The sequence below is a fragment of the Labeo rohita genome, unplaced genomic scaffold, assembly GCF_022985175.1.
Source record: "Labeo rohita strain BAU-BD-2019 unplaced genomic scaffold, IGBB_LRoh.1.0 scaffold_369, whole genome shotgun sequence".
NCBI lineage: Eukaryota > Metazoa > Chordata > Actinopteri > Cypriniformes > Cyprinidae > Labeo > Labeo rohita.
In genome coordinates this window covers 13,692-29,331 of record NW_026129287.1, presented here as the reverse complement: position 1 = coordinate 29,331, position 15,640 = coordinate 13,692, and the positions used below count along the sequence as shown (strand labels likewise).

General features: G+C 35.8%; 1 protein-coding gene across 1 annotated transcript in view; it reads right to left on the bottom strand.

Annotated features, from left to right (window-relative positions):
* Positions 1 to 15,640, bottom strand: part of LOC127160508 (immunoglobulin superfamily member 1) — a 44,611-nt gene that overhangs the window by 15,295 nt on the left and 13,676 nt on the right. Inside the window, exon 5 of the mRNA XM_051103145.1 lies at positions 223 to 543. Coding sequence (XP_050959102.1) covers positions 223 to 543 — 321 coding nt within the window. The remainder of the gene's footprint in view (positions 1 to 222; positions 544 to 15,640) is intronic.

The following is a 15,640-nucleotide window of genomic DNA, read 5'->3' as shown; positions in this document are numbered from 1 at the left end:
CATTACCTTTTGTAAAAGAACACTTTGAATGAGTTTCCTTGTTCCTTTGCTTTTGTCTTCTCTTCAGCAGGAGGATGATTATGAGGACAGACAATAAGAGCAGCACAGCTGACACTGCAGCACCAATGACAGGAAGCAGGGAGGCTGAGAGAGACACACGTGTTTGAGTTCAACTTTCATTACCAGCAGTCCAACTTGTTTTAGACTCTTACACATCAGTACCTGTGATAGTGATGAGCAGCAGTTCAGAGGCAGATGAACTGAAGGAGCGTGAGGAGACACTGACTTCATAAACACAACTATATGTTCCCTCATGTGAATAATCTGCCTCAGGAAAGGAGAAGGAGGAGGAGTGATTGACAGCTGACTCACTCCTGGTGATGCTTGACCCTCTGAACAGGTGAAAAGAGCCTCCAGGATACTGAGATTCAGTGGAACAGATGATAGTGAAACTGTGGCCCTTGGTGATCACTGGCCTCTGAGACCCCACAACAAACTGTCCATCAGGAGCACTGTGGGAAATGCTGGGCTGCTGCAAGTTCACTAGAAAACAAGAAGAAAACATTTATATGGTTACAGAGGCTCAAACATTGAATTCAAACAGCTTCAAAGAAAAAATGGATTCGAGAACTATCTTGTCTGGATCAATTTTATTTTATTTATTTATTTTATTTTATTTTTTTTTTTTTTGCATACATGCTGTATTTGTATTTGTATTGTATATAGTAAGTGTTTGATATTATTAGGAGCCAAGGACAAAGTGCACAGCCCATATTGTTTTTACAAGTCTGCTTCTACTATTATTATATTATATTATAATTATAGCGGACAAACACTAAATCACACTGGTACTATTTTCATTAAAAATAAATTATCAAGAGATGGTTCACTATATCACTTAGACAGTAGTGTCCTGGCCAGGTATCTATCATATACTATTTATTTGTAAGATACTCAAAAGAGTAGTTGCAGAACAAATTAACTCTATTCTTCAGGAAAATTGTATAATGGAGGGGTGCTTCAGTGTTTTTTTTAATTAATTTACAGCAGTACCAAAACTGCCCTTACAAAAATAAAAAATAAAAAACTGCCAAACTGCCTTGGTATATTTTTATCTATTATTATTTTAATTGTACATGATGCCACTTGGGGACATCATTTGAGAAAATAATGTTTCTATTGTTATGCTGATGACAACCAAATGATGCTGCAGCTGAAAATTCTAAAAAAAAAAAAAAAAACTACCTGCCTTATGGCAGTAAATACAGTAATCAGTAGTTTGAAGTGGATCAGAAAAGTTCAAAGTTTTCCTAAGACTAGAACGGGTGTTGATATGGTTTTAGAACAACTTTGATGAAACTTTGATGCTGTAATTGGTTGATCAATAGCTTTTTTTTAAAAAGATAAAAACTGAAATTTCATTAGATGGCTTTAAAACAAAAAGAAATGCTGTTCAATAATTTGGTTAAATTTAGATTAGAGGTTACAAGTCTCTGTTATTTTAGACTTTGATTTAAGTTTTAAATCTCATATTAATGAGGTGATTAAATATATATATACACACACATTGTTTAAAAAGTTTAGCAGCTGCCTTACAATGTTAAGTTAAATCAAATCATTTCAACTTAAAATTACACGTCATTTCAACTTAAAGTCAATTTAAAATCAATTTAAAAGTCAAGTTTTAAGTTTTAAGTTGATTTAACTTAAAAGTCAGCTGCTGAACAAAAGTTTTTAAGTTGAAACTGGTGAAAACTTTATATATATATATTTCACCTAAGAAATATACCTAAAATTCATTCTCTTTTTTTTTAAACAGAATACCGCAGATTACTTACATTGCACTACATGAACACTTGAACTTACATCAGCGTGATGAAACTATGTAAAATGACAATTAAAAAAAAATAAATAAATGAATAAATAAAATTATATGAACCATTATATGAACCATAATTTAATTATTTAGTTTGTCTTACGTCCCAGTAGATTACATTGAGAGAGTGGGGTTTATGACACTGGGTCCAAAGTTTTGGCTTTACTGTTAGGACTTGTTATGCACACTTGCACCTGCTGGTGTCCCTTTACAGCTGCTGTGTTCCTTCATATCTGGTTCTACAACTATTATTATGTTTTATCTTATTGTTTATAAATAACTGTCATTGTCAATTAATGTGTCATTAATTTGTGTTCATGTGGCACTAAAATAAGTAAAAATAAATGAATCACAAATTTCTAAATAATCTACTTTAACTCTGCCTCAGTCCTTAAAATCTTAACTGATTTTAAAACCACGGGATACCACAGACATGAAGACAATTTCACCTATTTTTAGCCTTGTAATCCTTTGAACGCGCACATTAGATGATTTGACCATGAGACCACACACTTGTTGATTGTAGAAATGATTTCACAGTGACGTGTGATCTCACAGAGACTCATGAGATTATATGTGACTAGAGAATATGGGTGATGTTCTTTTTTCAGTACACTGCTTTTGTGGTATTTTTGCGACAAGCCTTGATTGGGGCCACGCCACCAGTCGTTCAGGGGTGCAAATCGGGCTTAAAATCTTCCACTGTGTGGCCAGCCTTAGACATAGATAAAATTGATTTGAGCTTCATATATAAATTACAATATTGTTAATAAATAACGCTAACAAATTATAATGTAACATTATGTAACGGGTCAAGTGCTGAGGTTTGCGTCTTTTGAACCAGATTCTGAGTCACATCATTTACAGGCCAGTGAAGCTTCAGACATCATAGAGAATGTGCTTTTGGAAAAACTAATCAAGCACTGATACGTTGTTTTAGTGTTGTGTGTTAAATATGTTTTTGTTTTTTGTTTTTTTATCTGGTAACACTTTACAATACGGGTGCACAAATATGCATTAATTCATGCTTAACTAATGCAGAGATAATCATGAGTAAATATTTAACTCATGAAGAACTAAACCATTTATTAATAATTAGTTCATCAGCAACAAATGAACATTCTATATGATTCATAGATTAAGTAATCAATAAACTGTTATTAGTTAAATGTGTCATAATGTATTAATTCCCTAATAACTTATTTTATTAACTAATAGAGTAAATTCATTTGTTAATTACCACTGTGGGTTGAAGCCATGCATTTCATCTTCCAGTTATCTGCTTTAATTAATCATTAGCTAATGATTTGCATGTTATGAGTTTACTTGTTGAGGCACAGGTTATGGATTCAGAATTAGTTAGTCATGTGCCTCAACAAGTAAAGTCATAATGATATCTTTGCAAATCATTAGATAATGATTAATTAAAGTAGACAACTGGAAGTTGAAACGCATGGCTTTAACCCATGAAAATGCATGGCTCCAACTCATTGAGGCACATGACTAACTAACTAATTCTATATCCATAACCACAATGACATATTACCTAACAATTAGTTAATAGTTCTGTGCCTCAACAAGTAAAGTCATAACATTAGCTAATGAGTATTTAAAGCAGACAACTGGAAGTTGATGTACATAGCTTTGACCTCTGTGGTAATTAACATATGAATTTACATCAGTAGTTAATAAAATAAGTTGTTAGGGAATAAATACATTATGACACATTTAACTAATGATAATTTTTTGATTACTTAATCTATGAATCATATAGAATGTTCATTTGTTGCTGATGTAGTAATCATTAATAGATGTTTTAGTTCTTCATGAATTATACATTAACTCATATACATGATTATCCCTGTATTAGTTAAGCATGAATTAATGCATATTTGTGCACACGTATTGTAAAGTGTTTCCTTTTATCTTTAGTGTTAACCTCACCACTGTTGCACTAGCCTACTCATCTCTCCACATCCCTGCCTGACTGATAATATTAGGGAAGCCAGTTTACTTAATATTTTTAAAAGAAAGTGTGCCATAGCCGCTGATTTTTTTTAATTTTTTTAACTGTATTATGTTTATGGTCAAGTGTTTTATGTTGTGTTCTTTATCTTTGATGTGTTTTATTTTATATATACAGTATATAATCTCTTATGTGTATTGATATGTATTTAAATGCAGTAGTTTATATTTGGTTATGTAAAGTACTTTGAGCTGCATTGAAATGTGCTATATAAAGTGCTATATACAGACAATAAGAGCAGCACAGCTGACACTGCAGCACCAATGACAGGAAGCAGGGAGGCTGAGAGAGACACACATGTTTGACTTAAACTTTCATTACCAGAAGTTCGGCTTGTTGTTCACTAGAAAACAAGAAGAATACATTTTTATGGATGCAGAAACTCAAACAATAAAGCTCACTGTTTAAATAAATAAAAATGACTTCAACAACTGCATCTTGTTGGGATCAAAATTCAATCCACAGCCATTTTATAAATGGGCTGATCAAATGCAAAAAATGCATCATTAAAGAATGAGTTTACTTGTACATTTCTAATGCATGCAATCTATAATGTAGGCAATGAGACAACACCAAACTCACTCACCTACAGTGATGTTAACAGTGTTACTCAAGGGCGACTTGATAGTGTTGTTTTGATAGGAGTATTGACAGCTGTAGCTGCCCTGATTTGAGACGTTTACATTAACAAGGTTGAAAGTCACACTAGATACATGTTTCTGGGAGGATACAGAGGAACCGTTTGTGAAGAGCTGGAACTCTACAGTAACATTACATCTTGGTTTAGGTGTTGTGCAGCTGAACTGGATATTTTCTCCACAAGAAACAACTGCATGTGTGGAGGTCAGGGAAAAGGTTGGCATCTGCAGCTCACCTGCAAAATAAATATGTTTATATTTATGTTTATTAAGACATATTGTAATATAAGCATGATATTCATTAAGCTTACTGTAATTTTAGTTGCTCATTTCCCCCAAAATGATGTGTGAAGATACAAAAGATTTGACTTACCTGAACAAACAACACCAGCATCTCCCCCATGTTCACAGGTATGATTTCCTAATCCACAGTGTGAACATTGTGTGAGGGTTCCTTCACTTCCTGAACATTCCGATCCACTGCCTTGACCAAAGGTGGCATTATGAGTTGCACTGATGGCTGATCCACACTGTAACTGTCTGCACACCACAGCAGTATCATTCATGTCCCAGTTATCATCACACACTGTTCCCCACTGGCCATTATAAAGGACCTCAACTCTTCCAGAGCAGCCATTTCTACCATTCACCAGTCTGATACTGTAACATCCTAAAAACAAAACAAATCCATTATACAACTCACATCTTACACCTAAACTTGCAGACTAGACAAAACAGTGATTGGTTATGTCACAATGCAGCTAGAATAAGATCTGTGTTGTAAATGAGTGACTAACAGCCTGTTACTTACCAGTTACAGAAGTCAGAGCACTGGCTGTTGAAATGAAAAACAGTGACATTTAAACATATTGTAGACTTACATTTAGATATGATTTACCAAACAAAAACATAAAAAAAAAAAAAAAAAAAAAAAAAAAAAAAAAATAAGATGTTAATGACAGACAGTATCATCTGAAAATTGCATCCTATCATTTAGTCAGTGTATTCTCAAACCAATATGTTTGTTACCCATGTTAATGAGTACTAATGTAGCCTACTACTGCCTTGAATAAGCTACTTTACATAACAGATGTTTATATAGTCCACAAGACCCAATAATATCTGATTTTACACAAATAAACCAGTTTAATTTTACAAATGATTTATTCTTAATACTGTGTTCTTACCTGTGTGTCTGTGGTGCACACTAGAGAAATACACTGCACAAAGTCTATAATTTGCACATATAACTATTTATTTATTTATTTATTTTTGACTGTGATCAGCTGCTAATGAATTCATTAGTATTCTGTCTATGAGGCAGTGACACTGAATTAGTTCCATGTGTACAATAGCAAACATGTGCAAAAGCATTATAAGCCTAGAAACCAATAAGCTTACGAGGGAGACTTAGCCCTGAGCTGTGATGTTGTGAAAGGCCAGCACTGTGAGAGTGATAATGGCGGGACTGAACTGTGGTTCTGTGGTTGGCTGCAGGCCTGTTTATAGTTCTTCCTCCAAACTTATTGTGTAAAAGCTCTGGCATCTAGATGAGCATGAGTATGTTTACGCACCGAGGCATGCTTATAGAAAAGTTATAAGAAAATGTATAGAAAGTTATAGAAGCTACAGAAAAATTATTGTTTTACTTTAAATCATTTTAGTTTACTGAACAGCTCATTTTCATGAAGCAGCTAAAAGATGTTTAGAGCCGTCAACTTGTTGGTGAATGTCTTTTCAAAATTTAAAATCATATCAACCCAAACATACAGACATATCAACATGTATCAGTTTACTTTCCGGTATTAGAAACTACAAGTGTAAAAGCTCAGTTAATTATCTGAGAAATTATGACAGAATGATAAAAAGACTGCACAACAAACCAACGCATTCAGTTCAAAATCTTTAACTAAACTGTTTTAAGGATTAAATGTTACTGCGAACACTGTGCAGTAATTTAAGAAGACCATTATCACTGAATTTTCATCTTTAATCTCCATCCATTTTGAAAAATAGAAATTGTAAGAATTAAAAATTGAGTTTACCCAATATCAAAGTGAGAAGAGAAGGTCTTAGCATTGTGATGCTCGCGTTCTTGCAAAATGTACATGAATTAAGAGGTTACTTCCTGATTAGTAAGAAGAGTTGATGATGCTTTGGTGAGAACGGAAATGTAAACTATGTGCATGTTAGGAAGTGATCTGTCCATCAGATTGTGCCTCTAAACAGAACACCCCTTAAATAGTTTTAGCGTTTGGATAAAACAAATGTTTATTTTAACATTTACATTTTTAAGTGATAATGATGTGACCCTCACTGTTTTTAGCTAATCTAGATCTAAAAACGTAATAATGTCCAACGCAACATATATTTTTGTATTATCTATAATATGACTACTGCATATCAAGTGATTTCTGCAACAAAAGAGAAACTGTTTAACTGTGAGAGGGTTACTATAAACCATATATGCTTAAACATATAGTACTTAATAGGGTTTAAGTTTAGCATTCTTAGTGAAATTATGCTGAATTTGTAGTCTTGATTCTGAGAATAGCTCTGTTTTTAACACGGATAAAGGTGTGAGATAGATTTGAGAAAGTGTCATTTTATATAAGCACAGATGAAACATCTTGTTATTGTGCAGAGTATAAGCAGATGTGAAGCTGTTTGTTTAAACTTAAAATTAATTATTTACATACTGTAGCATTTGTGACTATAATAGAAGGTCATGAAAGAAGGCAGAAAGCACACATTGCCAATGAAAAGCCCTTAAATAGAAATTAGTAAAATCAGCGGTCCTGCGAAGCAGATCTACTTTCTTGTTGTCATCTAACTCCTTCAGCAGGTCTGCTTGGTAGGGCTGGAGCACACACATAGTGTGCAGACATGCTCCAGCCTGACCTGCTGCCGTGTACCCCTTACCCACCAGCACAGATGTTATGCGAAGCAGCTTGAAGGATAAGGACGGAGCCTTCAAAGACGATACCGCACCGGGGGACAGATAACTAGCCAATGTCTGTTCCACCCGGGGTATCGTCTTATAACCGCGCCCGCCCAGCCCTGCCACATTGCTGTAATAATCCGAGGTGGAGACGAAAAAGCGGACCGAAAAACGGTCTTCCCCATGGCCTCGAGATCTCGGAATGGAGTTTGGGGAAGAACAGAAGGCTCCTGCGTGGAGATGGCGGCTTGCTCCACAGAAAGCGGTCATCTAGCTTGCTTCTCTGTGGTTCAGTCTTTTCCTCGGCGGGCCATTCGATATTAAGTTTGGACACTGCATGAGTTACCACCTCCAACAACTCCTGGTTCTGCAGCGATTGAGGGAGTGGCTCCTCAACTGTGCTTCCCATATCGCCCTCCTCAGAGGACAATAGGTGGAGGGAAGAGCCCGTTCCGAGGGGGGAAGTAACCGCAGAACGGGCCACGGATCTGGCGGGTGAGGAAGGAGATAGGGGGTCACCCGTCTCCATTCCCTCAAGCAGATCCAACTGCAAACCCCATGAGCGGGAGCAGAGCATCCGCAAAGGGAGACGCTCACAACGCTCCTAAGCAGACCACACACATGCTGTGTGTATTCCCACTAGTGATGTAGCATTTGCAGGGAGGAACACACAGCTTCTAGCGTGATCTGCTTTCGCCACTCTTATTGCCCTTGCTGTGAGATTTACCAGACATCACCCTCAAATAAAAGTTGTGCTAAAAATGGCAAGGAAAAAGCAGGGTGACAAGACAAACATTGAGCGCTTCACTGAAAGACAAGCTGAAGCCGGCTCCGCCGTACATGCTTTTATGCTTCCTGGTCGCTGGTCGCGTATCAGAGAGGAAGAAGATGGTGTCATTTAACAGGAAGATGTTATCATGACAAGACGTTGTCATCCAACACGCTTGTGACAAATGTGTTATATGGCCACTTTTTCATGCATGGCAGCAAGTCACTGACACGTTTTCCCCATTTTTTATCAGCCCACAAATAAAAAAAGGGATTGGAGCTATTTTTGTTGTGTGTTGTGGATTTTATGATAACAAAAGCACAATTTACATGACTGAAGGAGCATGAACATCTTACTGAATTTCATGTGACACCTTGCAGTGTTGCACATCACTGGCTGAGAAAAGAACACATTGCTGCAGACAACAGCCCAGATAGCACACGTACGTCTGCAAGGTGTCTGTTAAAGATCACTTGATCTGGAAAGCATCTGCTGTGTACAAACATCTGGCAGATGTCTGTAAGATGTCAGTTTTACATATATTCTAAAGCATAAACATCTTAAAGACATCTAATAGATTTATTTGTCTATTTGACATCTGATAGGAAACGTCCAATAGACGTATTGCAGATGAGCAAACACTCTAAAAAATATGTGTTCCAGATGTAAATGCAGACGTCAAATAGACGTCTCCCAAATGTATGTGTGCTATCAGGGACATGTGCTATATGGGTATAGAACATTTCCCATCAGATGTCAAATAGACGTCTATTAAATGTCTTTAAGATGTTTATGATTTAGAATGTATGTAAAACTGACATCTTACAGATGCCTGTCAGATGTTTGTACACATCAGACGCTTTCCAGATTAAGTGATCTTTAACAGACATCTTGCAGACGTATATGTGTTATCTGGGGCCTTTATTGCTGTTTTCCAGGTTCTTTGAGCAAATTTTTTTTGCATCTTTTTAAAAATGCTGGGTAGCCAGTGTTTTATATGCATTTGGCCAATCAGCATACACTTACATCACTGGTAGTTTCCTATAGAATTTTTTTAGACTCTAGTCTGAAGTAGGAGCTAATTTAGTTTCTCTAAAGTAAATACGTTCCTAGTTCCTCCTGGGCGAACACGCCAAAAAGCAAGAACTTCTGCCAGTATTTCTAGGAACTATGAAAAGGTTCCTCAGTGCAAAAGCCCCTAATCATGCCACAAATGTGTTTGTACCAGACTGCGACCACACAAATTAGTGTACTTCACACAGTGTATAATATTAATCAGTGGCAGTGCTTTTCATTACCTATTTATTTATTTATTTCATGCATTTATTTTTGATTTATTATAAGCATTGATTCTAATAAAGCTAAAAAATAATATCAGTCTATCCTAATATTAGTCATAACTGTACTAAATTTGGCAATAATTTTGCAGGAAAATGCAGAGCATTTATCATTATAGCAATGCATAAACAAATACATAATATCCTTTGATATGAAGAAAAAAAAAAATCACACGTTTCAGAGTGTGACATCTAAACACAAACTATGCTGATGTGGTCAGACCCTGATAATATTTCAACCCACTTCAAATGCTTATGCCTACATGTCTAAAACACAACTTAAAAACTGTTGCTGAACTAATCATAAATGATAAATCTGCTATACAGCTGTACAGCTGACCCATCTAATCTGCGGCCTATTAGGTATCAAACTAAGATTGCTCTAGAGACAAAAAGTTATGGCATCAAGTTAGCATTTTTAAACATTTGCTCACTAAAAAATAAATCATTTCTGATCATTGACTTAATAACCACATACAACCTGGATTTTATGTTTCTAAATGAAACATGGCTTGAAGACAGCTGCAGTGCAACAGTCCTAAATGAAACAGCCCCCCCTAACTTTACATTCATGAGTGTCTGCAGAGCTGTTAGGAGAGGTGGCGGTGTAGCTGCTTTATTTAAAGATGTCTATCAATGCAAGCAAGTGTCATTTGGTCAGTACTTGTCTTTTGAATATCTAGAGATTGTGCTGAAAGGTGCTCCACGCATTCTATTTATCATTATTTACAGGCCTCCAAAATATTCTCCAGCCTTTGTTGAAGAGTTCACAGAACTGTTATCAATGATATCCTCAGAGTTTGACTGTTTTGCTATTGCAGGGGATTTTAATATTCACATAGAAAATGCAGAAATCAAAACCACAAAAGAAATAATAACCGTTTTAAACACTTTTGACCTGATTCAGCATGTGCATGGACCCACACACAATCGTGGACACACTCTTGATTTACTCATTAGTAAGGGTCTAAACATTTCATCCATTGTCATTAAGGATGTAGCACTATCTGATCACTTCTGTATTTTCTTTGATATATTGATCTCTGCTACCACTGAATCTCTGTCACTCTGTCAGAAAGAGATGCATTAACGAAAACACAAGTATGCTATTTATGAAGGCTATATCTTCAATGCCAAGCATTTCTGCAGACTCTGTTGATCTTCTCCTGGAGTCCTTTAACTCAAAAGTTAAGAATGGCATTGATGACATTGCACCAGTGAAAGTCAGTAAGATGACTGGCAGACAAAAATCATCTTGGAGAAAATCAACAGCCGTACAGAGTATGAAAAGACAATGCAGAAAAGCTGAGTGGATGTGGCGGAAGACGAAACTTGAAATTCACTATAGCATCTATAAAGACAGCCATCATGCTTTTAATGTGGAACTAGCCACAGCAAGACAGACGTTCTTCTCAAACCTTATAAACAGCAACCTAAACAACACTTGAACTCTTTTTGCTACCGTTGAGAGACTAACAACTCCCCCAAGTCAGATTCCCAGTGAAATGCTCTCTGACAGCAAATGCAATGAGTTTGCTTCCTTCTTTTCCGAGAAGATCAATAATATCAGAAGGGTGATTAGCACGTCCTCAAGTTATGCAGAGGTCAGACAGATTCGACCGCAATTTCAAAAAGAAGTCACTATGTCTGTTTTTAAAGCAATTGATAGCAAAACTTTGGAAGAAATAGTACAGCACCTTAAATCCTCAACCTGCAACCTTGAAACACTTCCCACATCTTTTTTTGAAAGTGTGTTTAACTGTTTAGAAGCAGATCTCTTAGAAGTGGTAAACACCTCACTTCTTTCTGGGACTTTTCCAAACTCCCTGAAAACTGCAGTTGTTAAGCCTCTTGTGAAAAAGAGCAATCTTGATAACACCACATTGAGCAACTATAGACCAATATCAAATCTTCCTTTTATAGGCAAGATTATTGAAAAGGTAGTTTTCAATCAGTTGAACAACTACTTAAACTCAAATGGATACATGGACAATTTTCAATCTGGTTTCCGACCGCATCACAGTACAGAGACAGCACTCGTTAAGATAATAAATGATATTCCCTTAAATTCTGATTCTGGCAAAATATCAGTGTTGGTACTACTAGATCTTAGTGCTGCATTTGACACTGTCAATCATAACATTTTCTAGAGAGACTGGAAAACTGGGTCGGGCTTTCTGGGATGGCTCTCAGTTGGTTCAGGTCATACTTAGAAGGGAGAGGTTATTATGTGAGTATAGGAGAGCATAAGTCTAAGTGGACGTCCATGACATGCGGAGTCCCTCAAGGTTCAATTCTTGCGCCGCTGTTGTTTAGCCTGTATATGCTCCCACTAAGTCAAATAATGAGAAAGAACCGAATTGCCTATCACAGCTATGCTGATGATACCCAGATTTACCTAGCCTTATCACCAAATGACTACTGCCCCATTGATTCCCTCTGCCAATGCATTGATGAAATTAACAGTTGGATGTGCCAGAACTTCCTTCAGTTAAACAAGGAGAAAACAGAAGTCATTGCATTTGGAACCAAAGAGGAAGTTCTTAAGGTGAATACATACCTTCACTCTAGGAATCAAACAACTAAAAACCAAGTCAGGAATCTTGGTGTGATTCTGGAGTCAGACCTTAGTTTCAGTAGTCATGTCAAAGCAGTAACTAAATCAGCATACTATCATCTCAAAAACATTGCAAGAATTAGATGTTTTGTTTCCAGTCAAGACTTGGAGAAACTTGTTCATGCCTTTATCACAAGCAGGGTGGATAATTGTAATGGTCTCCTCACTGGCCTTCCCAAGAAGACCATTAGACAGCTGCAGCTCGTCCAGAACGCTGCTGCCAGGATTCTGACTAGAACCAGAAAATCTGAGCATATCACACCAGTCCTCAGGTCCCTACACTGGCTTCCAGTTATTTTTAGAATTGATTTTAAAGTACTTTTACTCATTTATAAATCACTCAGTGGCCTAGGACCTAAATACATTGCAGATATGCTCACTGAATATAAACCTAACAAACCACTCAGATCATTAGGATCGAGTCAGTTAGAAATACCAAGGGTTCACACAAAACAAGGGGAATCCGCTTTTAGCTATTATGCTGCCCGCAGTTGGAATCAGCTTCCAGAACAGATCAAACGTGCTAAAACATTAGCTACATTTAAATCTAGACTCAAAACTCATCTGTTTAGCTGTGCATTTAATGAATGAGCACTGTGCTACGTCCGAACTACTTGCACTATGTATAATCCTTTTCCATTTTTAATTGTCTTAAATTTTATTTTAAATCAATTTTTAAATCATTTTAAAAGTTTTATTTATTTATTTTATTTTATTTTTTTGTTTGTTTGTTTGTTTTATTGCTGTGATTATTGTTTTTATGATTATTCTACTTCCTTTTATGTAAAGCACTTTGAATTACCTTTGTGTATGAAATGTGCTATATAAATAAACTTGCCTTGCCTTGCCTATACTAAATAAAATAGACAATTAAAACACAAACAGCTCATGATTAAATTAGTAAATCATTTAGGAAAACAACTATTACCATTTAAATATGGTATCTCAATGGACTTGGTTCAAAAAGCTGCAGTATCTCCACACAGCAGACAGATGGCACTGAAAAGCCCTATCTCTGTCTGCCTCATCCATCTCCAGAGGCAGGAGCTGGTTGGCAAAAAATCTGTCAGTGAACCAGAGTTAGTGTTGTGCATCTGTGTGCAGTTCAGTGTCAGACTATCTGAAACACCATGGTGTCCTGATCCGGTGTGTAGCATGTAGTGTATATATATATATATATATATATATATATATATATATATACATATATATATATATATATATATATATATATATATATATATATATATATATTCGCAGAATCTGCGGGAAAAAAATAAAGACATGGGGAAGTGTTTATCCTACACACTGCTGTTGTTCTGTTTGAAAGCAGGACAGTAGGACTGCACAGTTAATCGAAGGCGACTGTCATGCACATTTTTTCAGTAAAGCCGGTTGTGTAATCTCTAGTAAATCTCCAGCAGGTGGTTTCAGATGGAGCAGCATTTAGTACACATAGCTGTAGTTCAATGAAAAGCTATGTTATATTGCATTCATTATGAGTTTGGAGTAAAAACATGTTAGATGAGTCAGTCGAGCACTCCAACCAGTCCCCCTAGTACAACATATCCCACTAGTACAACATATATGTTATAATTCGTCAATTCGCTTAACTGATTTGTTGTCAACGCTGTTTCATAGCAATATGTGAAAATGACCACTAGGTGTCAGAGACAGGTGTCGAATAGTTTTGAAGCCTCAGAACATTTTCTTGGACTGTTTCAGTGTTTTACGAAGCCTTGCTCTGCCCACCACTAGTATTTAAGTCTTTTTCGCTTTTGAATAGCTTGTAAATGCCTGTGCGCCTTTTACTTTCACTTTCGAATTAGCGTCAATTTGGTGATTCAACTGACTGAATTGACAACAACAAAACATCTTATTGAAACGAACAGTCACACCCCTAAAACAAGCAAACAAAATAAATATAGAAATCTAGAATAAATAAAACAAGTATTTGATCTTTATTTTGCATGGCCTCCTTTGGCCTTGATAAAAGCATGCATTCTTGCTAGCATAATTTTTATGCACTTTTCCACAGTCTCAATTGTTACTGACTTCCAAATGGTTTGTAGTTGTTCCCAAAGACTTGCTTTTGATTAAACCTTTGTGCAATCTCTCTTTGAATCCATTCAGTCCCAACAATAATTGTATTTTAGCATTAGAAACACTACTGTGAATAATGATCTTACACATACAGGTGGCTTAATCATTACAGAAACAAAACAAAAAAAAAAAAAAAAAAAAAAAAAAAAAAAACTGGTAATCACCAATACTGAGTTTAGGGCAGTACGTGGCACAAACCTTACACTGGGTGGTGGTTTAATAAATGTGTTAAGCACAGTATGTGTAATTGCAAACAAGACCATGCACTTTTTACATCTTTCTTTGAAGGCAGAAAAAAAGAAAATTAAATAGAAGCGAATGAAAAATGAGCCGAGGACAATAATGACTCTAGAAAGACTATCCACACTTTCTTTCTTCACCATAAAGTCTGATGTGATTAACAGATTGGATTAGGGGCGTCGCTAGGGCTAATCATTTGGGGCTGGTGCCCTGAATGTTTTTACTCCAGCCCCGAATGTTTTTTTTTTTTTTTTTGTATGGCCCTATGATTTCCACGGAATTTGTCAAAGTTTGAATGAATTAATCAAAAGTTGGTCATTACACTTAAATCAAGTCGCGATATGGACTAGTATCTGTAAATATTATGCCGCAAAAGACTATTTAAATATGAATCCTGCATGTTCTGCGTGTCTTTGAATGAACAGGGCGGACGCGCGGTTTCTTTACATGTAATACTGACGCGCGTGTGACGCTCGTAGTGATGTCAGTGTCTGCTGTTTCACTAAATGAGGACATAAATACATTAACAACATCTCCAGAACTGCTCTGAGAGTCACTTCATGAGCATTTCACTGTTCCATTTGAGTAAAACAAGCGTCAAATATACACACAGAAATTTAAAGGTATTCACGGCAAACCGTCTAAAAGTTCAGTTTAATTTTATTAATAATTCAGTATATCAGTATAATGTACGTGCCTACTACTACTACTATTAATTAATAAAAATGTATACAAATTCCTCACCCAATATTTCTTCCATGCTTTAAATTTGAATAGCAAATCCCCTTTATTTGGCATAATAAAATATCATTTTCATTAGAAGATCAATTTAATTAATATTTTATACCTTTATTTGATAACCAGAAAAATGCACAACACAGAATTCCATAAGGCTATTGTAAAAATAAATAACAGTTGTTTTTATGTATTCAAATAAACAGACATGCTAAAACATATTTGGTAACAATAAAACGTAAGGTGAGAAAAAATAAAAAAATTCATGTGGTCCTAAATATGTAATTTTTCTTAACTTTTGATAAATTTACGGTAAATTGTATAAGATTCATGGTTTTAATTAATTACACGATTAATT